The following is a 12927-nucleotide window of genomic DNA, read 5'->3' on the forward strand; positions in this document are numbered from 1 at the left end:
CAAATTCATACAATTTTTTTTATTAAAAAAATTTGTTTGTATTTTTATTTTACTAACTGATCCGAAATACATAACATTTGAAATAAATTTTTCCAACAAAACTTTAAAAACGCATGTGATAAGAAAAACTAAAAAAAATAAAATGCACGACTGGGGTCGCACGTAGATTTTACGAGGTGCCTCTAAAATAAATTTTAAAGAAATTTTGTTGAGGTTGGGGAAGAGCCGACATTTAGACTAAATTTTTTTCATATAAAAATTTTTTTTTTTTTGTATTTGACTTTTATATAAATATTACGTATACAAAGTTTAATCAAAATCGTTAGAGTCGTTTTCGAGAAATTCGCAATATCGTATTTTTTTTGTATGGGAGGTATACGTTCTAAACGAGATATAAAAAAACAAAAAAAAACAACTTTCAGAATTCCATAAAAATCATCTGTACCAAATTTGAAAAAAATCCATCCACGCGTTAAGACTGTGGAAATGTGTACAGATGGACGTACCGACGCACGGACGGATTTGCGAGACCCACTTTTTTGGAATTCTCTATCATCGTAATATTGGTTTTGATTAAAACCTCAAATTTTTTTTTCGACACGAAACCAATACTTGCCCTATAGAGCAAGTAAAAATAGTATGAAATTACCCCCAAAACGTGAAAAATGTAAATATCAAAAAAAATTAGAGCTCCTAGTGTGGTTTAGGTTTAGTGAACCCAAATGCATTAGTTTCTATAAAAAAAAACTCTGGAGAATGTAAACATACAGTTAAAATATGCATACACAACTTTAAAATTAGTACGAAATTACCCCCAAAATGTGTAAAACTAAATAAATATTTTAAAAAATAGAGATCCTAGAAATTAATGAATGTGATTTTTAGGCATAAATCCATACAATTTGATATATGGAAATCTTTCTGGAAATTTTTAAAAAGTTGAAAATTGTTGTCCAGTGTAATTAACTAATTGGAAACTTTTGTTAGGAGCTGAGCAAGAGATTAAAATGACATCTGGGGATCAATTTAGCCCTTCAAATTATATCTTATCGTATTTCCTGTTAATTTTAAACTTTAATTGAAATAAAAAAAACGCATTTCTTTTTACTCCTTCATCAGTATCTACTTTTCATTATATTTTTTATTAAACCTAATTATTCAATAATATTATTAATTATGTAATTTTGTATTGTTTTCCATATTATTTCTTGTTTTTTCTTTTTCATTATATTATTTATTTATTATTATTACAATTGTCCAGTGATTTGCATAATTTATTTTGTGTATCGTTCACAAAATTTGCTTGCTTGCATTTGCGTGTGTTAATTAAGGAAAAACTTTATTTAAAAGAAAAAAATTATAAATATTTTTTTAATAATTTTACATTTTGCGATATATTATAGTCTATTTTTGTGATCAAGTTTTTTTTTTATTATTATTTAAATACTAAAAAACGCTCACTAGTACAAAATAATCAAGGAAAACAAAAACAAATTCTAAAAAAAAAAAAAATGCAAAAAGACCCTAAAACGCATAACTTTTTAAGCAAATCGAAATATTTTAAACAACTTATCTTTAAAAAAAAAATAATAATTAATAATAATATGTATTACTTTTTTTTTTTGTATAGAATACTTATAAACTAATTATACAGAACTTTCTTTTGCGGATAAAGGACTGGTCAAGATTAGAACATGGTTGTGGTGTGTGAGATAAAGAGCCAAAGAAGTACATCGTAGAATCAAGTCATCACAATTTATTAATAATTAATTACTTTTTTTTATATTCACCGAGGAAAAAACTTTAGTTTTTTTTTTTTTGTTAATTGGTTTTTTTTACTTTTTTTGTGATGCGATATACAAAAATTTAATCGATTTTCACATTTGAATAGATTTTTCTCACAAAAAAGTTTGTACCGGCATATCCAACGGTGCCGCAAATGAGACCTAGCGCTCCGCTGAAAAGCGCCATGTAGCCAAAATAGAATGCCGTTTGGAAGAGGCCATACATCCTGAAATTCATTAAGCATTAGAATATTTATAAAAAAAAAGCCAACATTTTAAACATACTTGGTTTTAAAGAAGAAATAATAAAATGAATACGCATAGACGTAAATTGACGTTGATGCGGCCGACAGAAAACTCGTCCACTGCCACCGGTAATCCTCGGCATTTAGCAAGAAATACGTGCATACAATGGTTACACATACGGTGACGATTGTTAGAATAGTAAAGACCAAAAGCATAAAACCGTAAACGTAGTATATTTTGTAAGCCCAGAATGACGTAAAAATGAAGTACCTAGAAAAGATTGTTTTCAAATTAAAATTATCCGCTTTTGATTGAGTAGATTTATGTTCAAGTACATTTCAATGAAAATCGAACCAAATGGTAAGACACCTCCAAGGAGAATAATAATCGCTGGCTCCATAAACCACTTCTTCTCGGGTATGGGCCTAGGTACAGCATTCACGCGGCACGGATAGTCTGGTTGGCCATCTAAATTGCGTCCGACTACTGTTCCCACAAGGGTTAGTGGAAGAATAACGAAGAAACAGATGCAGGTGACGGCAACCATTGTACCGAATGGAATTGCTCTCGAGGCGTGATAGTAAATAGCGATGAAATTGATGAAAAACGCTGTCCCACAGACAAAGACAGGTACCAAAAATGCCGACATTACCATTTGTCGTATCCACATGCGTCCGCCGAGACGAGCATACAAAGAACCACCAAAATAGCCATTGATTGGGGATGTGGCGGCATAAACAAATATCGCAGTTGACAAAAGAGATCCTCGTCTTTAAATAGAAATATTAATTATTTTTTTTCAAAGGAATGTTATTCTTTTTATTTTTGTTTGCTTACTCTGTATATAGTTCTCCTACAATTGCAAAAATAATTACACAAAATACAACTGAGATCAATTGATATCCAGCGCCGATTAGAGCGGAGAAGAATAAACTATGTTGTGGAGTTCGAAAAACATCCCCATGAACTTGTTTCCAACCATATTCGTCACCCAAGTCTCGTTCCTGTGAATAAATTTATATCATTAATAACGTGTTGCAATACACCAAAAATAAATAAAAGGGTCGATGTTCAATACCCTTTCAAACTGTCTGATGAGTTATCTCAGTCTTTGTCATAAAAAAGTAAACATTAGTAGATAAAGATAAATATTTTGGGTAATTACTATATCGAAGCTACAAATAATGATGACAGCAAAGGGGAATAGTATTAAAACAAAATTCTTATTGATTTTACTATTATTATAGATTTGTTTTAATTTTGTTTTCTTTATTGATTTTAAAAAAATGTATTACAAAAGGACACTTTCGAAAGCAAAAATACAACTAAAACTTAAAAAAAGGACCATGAAACCATGATAATTTAGCGAATTAATTTACAGTTTTCAGGATCATTATGTATGTTTCGAAAAAAAGAATAGTTGTAAGAAAATGCGGTCTTTAGTGATTTTGTGTTATTATGTACATACATTATGTTTTTATCGCATACTTATTCAGACCTATTCTGAATGAAAACTTTCGGTGAAATATGTTGGAGAAAAGGCTCTTAATTAAAAAGCTTTTATTTTTGATCTCTTTTCGCTTTTTCATCAATATTAACGAAAAGGGAACAATAGAAAAGAAACGATATTTTTTGAATTTATGGATTGGGAGCATTTAATTCACAAGAAATATTTTTACTTCGAAATTTATGATGCGAAAATTCCCACTAACATTTTTATTTGTAATATTCCCCATTTCAGCCAAGCCTAATTAGGTGATGTACTCTTGATAGTTGTGACCCTGCTTGCCAGGTGAGATCGTCACTTAACTTGCAAATCGCTCCTAATATTATTTGTAAATTGAGCCTTTCAAAAAAAAAATTCGAAGTTCGGAAATGGATATCGGACGTCCTGAAATGCAAAACCTGATGGTCCACTTCTAGACTGATCTATAAAAGTTTCCGGAGAGAATTTCTTTTTTTTTCAGTACTTTTGATAGATGTTAAAAAAATATTTTAATTTACAATTTAATCAATTGGAGCTTTTTAAATAAGAATAAAACTATTGCAAGATATTTGATTTATAAGCCCATTTTATACTTTTTTTTTTTAATTTTCAATGCGAATGCGCGAATTCTAGCGGTCATTTCAAAAATTAAAATAAAAAAAAACTTAATACTTTTTTGTACCCAATGAAACTTTTACGGTGGGTTTGTTTTTATTTATCAATTTCATTTTTTACAATGTCGCTCCGGTCTAATGGGTATCCAGATCCACTATCATAGACAAAAAAAGTGCTATGAAATTCGGCAGCATATTTTTCTCTTTTTTCCATTCATTGGCATTGTTATAATCATTGTCTATATATTTCTATAGTGCTATCATGAAGGCGAATTTAGTTTTAGCTCATGTCACCCCTTTTTTTAAGTGGCGCTCATAGTGTATTTATTTCATAAAAATTCTGCTTTTCCTAAGATAGTTTCTTTTCAAGAAATATTGAAATACATATGTAAACAATGGTTATAATAGCAATCTCAACGTTGAAAAAACGGTTTACCTACGAAAAGCCGCAGTTCTTAAACGAGCATTTAAAAATTTTGCAATTTTTAACATTGAAATTTTGAAATCTTAAATGTCATTTAAATGATTTGCATCGACATCGACCTAACTTTTTCGCGATCACGCAACGATAGTCCAAGGAAATTTTAAATGCAAGTTTTTTTTTTTAAATTTTGATTGATGCTGCGAGACTTTTAAATAAAAGATTTTTAAAAGTTTTTTTTTAATATCACTCCAATTTATTTTCTATTGACCTTTATTAGTTCAGAAGAGGATATTTTGTTTTAAACTTAAGCTAAGTATACACGATTGGAAGATCTTTCAATGAGCATCCAATGAGCTGCAAACTTATAATTTTTTACCAATTGGCAATTGTATGTTTATACCGTTGTATCATTTTATTTAAAATCTAGACAAATCATTGGTAGAAAATCGGCCGACAATTTTTTGTCTTCCAATTAAAAAAAATCTGTTTACATGGTTGGAAGGCTACCAATTTTTTTTGTCTCTTTTGACATATAAAATTAAATTTTTACACAGTTGATAAATGTGTATGATGAAAATTGGTGAAAATTCGTTGCGAAAAATCGACCAATATTGGAAGATCTTCCAATCGTGTATACAAAGGGCGTGTTCAAGACTAAAGATTCAGCCAAGGTCATTTCTGAATGAAAATTTAGGTAGACGAGTAGTAGACAAGTTAGGGAGATTTTTATTGTGTAACTTTCTAGTCAACTTTATAACAAAATTGCATGAATTGGAACGATATTTTTTACAAATAACCAAGCAGAAACTCGAAATTTGACTAAATATTTAGTCCCTAATGTTTCTCAACCTGCCCAAAGCTTTACAGCTATACTTTTTTTCTTTTGATAAAAAATGCCATAAGAATCTTCAATTGTAGAATTAAAACAGAACTAGATTTTCATCAATTTGCTTGTGTTAAAGGTCATCATCATCATAAAATCAAACACATTAATGCACTACGCTGTGTTCTACACTAGCTATGTGATTCAAATTATTTTTTTTTTTTTGTAATTATTCAAATATTACAAAAATAACAATGTACGTTAGATGTCAATAACCTCGTAAAATGCTAAACCCTTGAGGAGTACCTATCATATTTTACATATTTTTCAATAAAATAAAAATGAATAAATTAAATATTCTGCTCGTTAACTATAATAAATTTGTCTATCAATAATTTTGTTCACACCATCTCTGTCTATACCTTCCTTATGATACAGCAAAATGATATACACTAGAATAATAGATGCTAAAATAATAAAATGCACGACTAGGTCGCACGTACTTGATCTTGCAGTTTAAAACAATTTTATGTTAGTTTACTTGTAGAATTTAAGTACAGTACACATAAGAGCTGCTTTTATTTAATGAAATTTTGTTGATGTTAGGGAGTCGACATTTAGGGCAAAATTTTGTTAAATAAAAAATTTTTTTTTTGTTATTTGACTTTTTTGAGAATATTTAAAAATGCAGTTTTATTACACATTTGATTTAAATATTACGTTTTCAAAGTTTAATCAAAAACGTTAGAGCCGTTTTCGAGTATTTTGCTATAACTTGAAAAATTTGTATGGGAGAAACACTCTCTAAGCGAGATAATAACTTTCAGAATTCTATAAAAATCATCTGTACCAAATTTAGAGAAAATCCGTCCACCCCTTTAGGCTGTGTACACTAGGGTGGAGTGAAACTGCACTTTTTTTTCTTTTTTTTTTTTTCTTCTTCTACATACCAGGGACGGGTGGCATTAGTCATCAAAAAAGAGCATACCAAATCTCAGCCCGATCAAAAAATATCTTGAGGGTTCACAACGCCCTTTAAAATGTACATGCTTGTTGGAAGTAATGTACTGGGAGCAATTTTCAAAAGAGATGAAGCAATGTGCCAAAAAGTTAGAGCGTGTAGGTTCGGTCGAGACAAGAAAAAAATCGTATGGGAGGAGGGTCTATTCCCCTTCGTTTAGCGGGGAGGGGCAATTTAAAAAAGAAATTATTTAATTTGAAACAAAAAAATATTAAAAATCAACGGTTATACTTACAATAACGTGCTATTTTTGCCTTTTTGTAAAGCCAAAAACCTAGTCTTTTACAAAAATGTTTTATATGGCCATTTTCTGGCACAGTTTTTGAAAAATTAATTTTCGAAATCAAAATTTTGAAAAAAAAAACATTTCAAACTAATTTTTTTCAAAATTTTATGTAAATAAGTACTACTTAAGTTTTTAAAATTCGATGCTGTTATTTGTTTTTAAAGAAAAACAGAAAACTGCATCCAAAAACATCTTGTCATTTTCGAGAAATTAACAAAAAACCGAAACTATTTTTGTCTAAGAAATTTCTTTATTTTTTGTTTTTACGTGGCTGGATCATGGGGGTTGGGAGTGCTCGCCGCCAATGGATTCTTGCAGTATGGGCCTTAAGTCAATAAAATCGCAATTTTTTAATGAAAATTGAACAATAAATAATAATGTACATGTTTTTCGAGTCAAAAAAACTGAGTAAAACAGTAAAAACTCAAAAAAAACTCCATAAATTTACCTCTATGTTGTTTTCATTTTTTTCAACTGATTTGTGAACAGTGAAAGTGAACAAAAAATAAGACAACTTTTTTTTCACTCCACCCTAGTGTACACAGACTCACGAACGGAATTGCGAGACCCACCTTTTCGGACTTCTACATCATCGTAATGTTGGTTTTGATTAAAACCTCAAATTTTTTTTCGACACGAAACCAATACTTGCCCTATAGATACGGTGACCATATTTCTAGAAGCAAAACCCGGGACGGATACAAAATTTGTTGGATCGTTTTGAAAATAATGATTTTCAAAATAAAAAAAAAAATTGAAATGAAATTTATGTAGCTGGGTTCTTTACTCTTCCATATGTTGTCCATTATTCGAAAAAAAAAAAACTTTTCCTAGTATAGCTTTTCAACTTGACAAATACAAGGTGGAATTAAAAAATTGACGAAAAATTTTAAAAACTAAAGCCTAGTCTAGAGGCGAAACGAAAATTTTCATACAGCACAACGAAATCGTAAACGAAAATTTTGCTTTTCGTTGCACATTACGCAGCTTACCCAACGAAATTTGACCAGTGCTGGAATATTTGGAGTTTTCTGTCGTTTGTCACTCACATTTAGCTGTCCAGGTAATTTTTCTTGCTCCAACAGAGTTTTTTACTTGGAAAAATTTTCGTTTTGTTTCAGCAGCATACTAGACTTAATGCTTTGATCCGAAAAATTAGAAAAACTTTTAATTTTCAATCACTGTTTTCTTGTTCTAGTTTTCCGTACATTTTTTTTTAATTTTGAGTAAAACAAAAATCAGAGAATTTTCAAATACGGGACAAACACGGGACAAATTACAAAATACGGGACACTTATACGTCCCGGGTTTCCTGAATAAAACCCGGGACAAGCTGTAGAAATACGGGACAGTCCCGGGTAAACCGGGACGGATGGTCACCGTACCTATAGAGCAAGTAAAAATGTACCTACGTAAAGAGTTATTAACGCTGGAATGTTAAGCTGTATATAAAAAACAGAATGTCTGTTGCATTAGAAGCTTAAACTCTTCACACAACCAAATTGTATTTCTTTCTATTTACCCAGCTGTTTACATTCTACGATCACAGCAAACAAAATAATGTTAGCCTTGATCGTATTAGATAAATGACGCAGTCTATTTATACTCTGTTTGGCTTTTCTTTAAAAAAGTACATCATTTTGCAATTTGATTTAAAATTGTTAAAAAATTATCTCTTATCACAAAGACAAAAAAAAAGATACCGATAAAAAAGTTAACGCTACTCGCATTGTTGGCACTTTTTTTTCGATCGCGAGCTAATAAACTCTAATAAACCATTATTTGAACTCACCATATCGTCCATTTCTTCATCTTTGCTATATCGTGCATAGTCTTTGCGCAAAGTCCTCATCAAAATCATCGACACGAGTCCAACCAAAAAGATAACCATCATAAAACTATTAAATATGCTAAACCAATGAATCTGAAACAGAAGAATTTGATTATAAAATGGACAGAGAATCATTTGATAGTGTAATTACTCTATGTTGGAAGAAATTTGGATCCAAATACTTGTCGAAACGGTTTTCAAACTTAACCGGTGTCAACTTCCAAATGACTTCATAAGAGAACTTAATCTTGGCTCCAGGGACAAGAAGCTCCTTCTTCTCTGTGGTAAGATTGATGTCAACAATCTGTTTGCCATTGTAACCGATTTCGAACTTTTTGTGGGTGTAAATAAAGTATTTGTTCTCCCTCTCGGAACGTTCACCAACTTTACCCCAAATTGGCAGACCGTCGATATACATTTGATACCAGTACTCATTCTTAACGGCATAAGTGAAAGCTTTGACTTTGTCTTCAGTCAAATCGACCATGCAAATGACAGTCGTCGAGACGTCGACTGTGAAAAAAAAGTTAATCACTTTTTTGTTGACTATTTTAATGGATTTTACCTTTGAAATCAATCTCATAGCCACTGAATTCTAATTCAACACCCTGCAGAGCCTCACTGAGTGTCTCATGGTAATGGCTAATGCTTTGTTTCGATCCCGAGCAGAAGGGCAATGAGAAATATGCATAAGTTTCTTGGCGATTGTGATAGGGGCCGACAGTGTTCATCCAGAGAACAACTTCTTCTCGGTCATTGTACTTTAACAAATTAATGAATCATTTAATTTCATTGAATTTTAACAAATTCCCTTTTTATAATATGTAGATAGAAAAAAAAGAAAAACTTACAATATGATTATGCTCATCGGAAATTGCTCCAAACACGCATAAACAAATTATGAATACGTGGGCAAAAAACATTTTTTTCTGCAACAATTTTACAATAAATAACAAATAACTTGGATTATTGTTGAATTTTTAAGTTATTTGGGACTTTAGATTTTTTGCATTTTTTGTGTAGATTTGATTGCAAAAAAAAATAATAAGAGAAAAAAATTGATTTCGGTTATGGATGTGAAGAAGATGTGAAAATTCTAAACACGTCAACTGACAGGCGGGGGACGATTTTTTTTGTGGTGGTATGGTTTTTTTTTTTTTTTTTTTTGATTTTGTGCAGGCGTTGACTCGATGTGCAGGCGTTGATTTCGATATTTTGACAGCTGTTTTAGTGGTGAATATTTTTGACATTTTCTGGTAGCCATCTAGAGGGGAGTAGAAAAAAAAAACAACTTTGAGGTGAATAAAATAATTTCTGATGGCACGTCTGCACTATGAAAATTGTTATTTTTCCTTAAGGCAGATGCCACACTCAGTATAGTGTGAAATTTTTGGAATAATAGCCCTGTTCCATTGGAGGTTGTAGTTTACTAATAGTAGATGTAATCTAGTACTATCATCTACTCATGCTCTTCTTCAAGAGTAGATACGATTTGTACCTATATGAATTTGTTGAAAGTGCGTTCCATTGAAAATTACTAGTAAACTACTTGTAGTACTTTTCCACCTCCCAAAGGGTTAATATAATAGGTGTGTTTTTTTGTTTATCTATATAGATTTTGTGCAAAAAAACGACATCGAGATTTTTGAAATCAAAACAATTTACGTGTTAAAAACAACAAAAACTTTATCTGTATAGATTTTTGAAAAATCCAGATAATTATCCAGATTTTACTTTCTCTCGATAAAAGCAGTAGTGCCAAGGTAGTTTAATTGTTGTGTTCATACAGAAATATCTGAAAATATTAACAAAAAAAAAAAAAAGCGGAGAAAACGAGGTTTGAAAAAAACTCGCATAGAAAAAAATAATCAAAAATTTGTTTGACATGGTTGCATTGAAATGTTAATATCTCGAGATACACGCAATGCACTTTTCAGATAAAAGTCTTAAATGGATCCTGATAAGATTGTTGAACAGATATGTATTTAAAATTACCAAAGTTTTTTCGAAAAATTAGAAATAAAAATAAAAAAGTTTTCACATTTGATTTTTAAAAAATCGAAAAAAAATTCAATATGGCTACCTTCAAACACTTATAACACAAGAACGACGCAACTAATGTTAATGGTCATGGTCTTAAAATGTAGCTAAGAATATACAGATAATTTTTGGTTTTTTGTGAAAAAACAATTTTTTTGAATCCAACATGGATGCCATGGCCATATGAAATTTTTGTTTGCATCCAACATGGATGTAATGGCCTTCCCACTTCGGAGTTAAAATAAAAAAAAAACAAAAGCAACATTTTTGACAGACAGCTGCCAAAGTATATGTACAGTGGTGCCAAATGTTTGCATGGATTTCAAAAATCCCGATGTCGTTTTTTTGCACAAAATCTATATAGATAAACAAAAAAACACACCTAATAAATACAAGATGAGTGTGGCAAGTAATGCTGTCTTCAAGAATTAAATTATCATAATGCTTCTGTAACGAAAATGAGTTCCGGTTACAGTCAGAAGCGATCTCAGGGTGATGTTATGGTTTTTGCAATGTTTTTGCAGCTCTCGAAACCTAATAATTGACACGATCGTTGTTAGTGAGCTGTCATATCGTAGATTTTGTCCAAATATTTGACAGGGTCCAGTTGTACAAACGTCGCCGATTTCAGCGGATTAGCTGTAGATCAACTGTGGTTCAAGGATGAATTTAGTTATTTCAACCTATATGGACCTAGAACCAGTGCTAAAAATCAATTTTACCACCGAATTCAGAAAAAAAAGTTGCTGAACCACGGATTAAATATTTCTACAACTGGCCCTAGGGGTATTCAGTGTAAACTCTGGGTAAATCTGGTAAAATGGTAAATGTGACAAACAAACTGTCAAATCTACACAAAATATGTATGACACGTTAACCACTTTACCACGTTCAACAGGGTTAAGCCTGGTACGCTGCTCGCGCTAAATTTTAGCTGAGATAAAATTCCCATACAAGTTATCGATAACTTGTATGGGATCCATTTTATCTCGGCTAAAAATTTTCGATAATTTGTATGGGAGCTAAAATTTAGCGCGAGCAGCGTACCAGGCTTTAAGCGTTAAAGCTGAAACACAATCACGCTTTGCCGTCGATTTTGACAACTGCCAGAAGTTCAACCATACGAAACCTGTGTAACCTCACACAATGACGCTTTTTCTACGTACGCTTTTTTGACAATCGTAAGGACCCGTAATAAAGCGAGCAAAAGTTCAACCAGACTGAACTTTTGCTCGCTTTCTGACATTTATCAGACATAGTTACATTCACCCACATAATTATTGGGCCAAATGTGAATACAAAAAATTAATTATTACAAAACTAGGTGTTTTTTTGTTTCTCTATATAGATTTTGCACAAAAAAACGACATCGAGATATTTTAAATAAAAACGTATTAAAAACAACAATAATTTAATGATGTTGTAGACTGAGTTTTATTGTTTGTTCCGTTTAAAAAACAATTTATTTTGATTGGTTTTGTTTTTATAACTATATGATTAAAGAATAAACAAATTTCTATGCATTTTTTAAACACATTAATATCCTTCTTTATTTTCCCACTTTTTAAATCAAGATAAAGACTTGGCCCAATAATTTTGTAAGTCACTGTGTTTTTTTTATTTGACAGCAGATTTTATGTTTCAATCAGCTGTTCGAAGTCAAAGTGACAGAAGCGCGCTTTAAGAATTTCTCAACGTAACGCGATGACGCGTCTGGCAAAGCGTGATTGTGTTTCTGCTTTTAAGCCTAGCACGCAGCTGAAACAAAACGAAACATTTTCAAGTCTCCAAAGTAGATTTAAGACTTAACTACATTGGCCACTTTTTGCAGAAGTTAAAAAGTGAAAATATTTCTTTTCTCGTTATCGCAAATTGTTTGTAAAAAAGAGTATTCAAATTCACAGTACACATAAAAAGGTAATATATTCCGAACTGACATTGGTCGCCAGATTGTCAAAACATGACACTTTGGCGACCAATGTCAGCTACCGAATTCTTAATTGTTTAAAATACCGACGAAAAACGCACAAAAACCGATAAACCACGCACACCACTAATTTTTAAACAATTATTTACCATTTTCCGCGATGAAACACGAAGAAAATTTGTTATTTTTCAATTTATAATATTTTTAAATGACATTTTATAAATTAAAACAAATTTCCTGTTTACTGCGATTGAAATATAAAAATTAAAGGCCGACCTGACAGATTGGTGCCCATTTTTGACAAACAAATTTTGACAACGTTCGGAATATATTACCTTATTATGTGTACTGTGATTCAAATTGTTTTTTTTTTTAGATCGAAAAATAAGCTTTCTGTATCGTTTTTCTAAATTTTTAATTTCGGTACATCATCACAACATCAGTT

General features: G+C 31.0%; 1 protein-coding gene across 1 annotated transcript; it reads right to left on the bottom strand.

Annotated features, from left to right (window-relative positions):
- Positions 1 to 1802: 1802 nt before the first annotated feature.
- On the bottom strand, positions 1803 to 9662 carry LOC129908425 (transmembrane 9 superfamily member 3). The gene is made up of 8 exons (XM_055984887.1): positions 9367 to 9662; positions 9081 to 9276; positions 8667 to 9028; positions 8477 to 8608; positions 2868 to 3034; positions 2366 to 2800; positions 2070 to 2300; positions 1803 to 2011 (listed from the first exon to the last, which is right to left on the bottom strand). Exons 1-8 carry the CDS (start codon positions 9436 to 9438, stop codon positions 1867 to 1869), a joined length of 1740 nt encoding a protein of 579 aa, XP_055840862.1. The 5' UTR covers positions 9439 to 9662; the 3' UTR covers positions 1803 to 1866.
- Positions 9663 to 12927: the final 3265 nt, after the last annotated feature.

The sequence above is a fragment of the Episyrphus balteatus genome, chromosome 2 (genome assembly GCF_945859705.1).
Source record: "Episyrphus balteatus chromosome 2, idEpiBalt1.1, whole genome shotgun sequence".
In the NCBI taxonomy this organism is placed as follows: Eukaryota; Metazoa; Arthropoda; class Insecta; order Diptera; family Syrphidae; genus Episyrphus; species Episyrphus balteatus.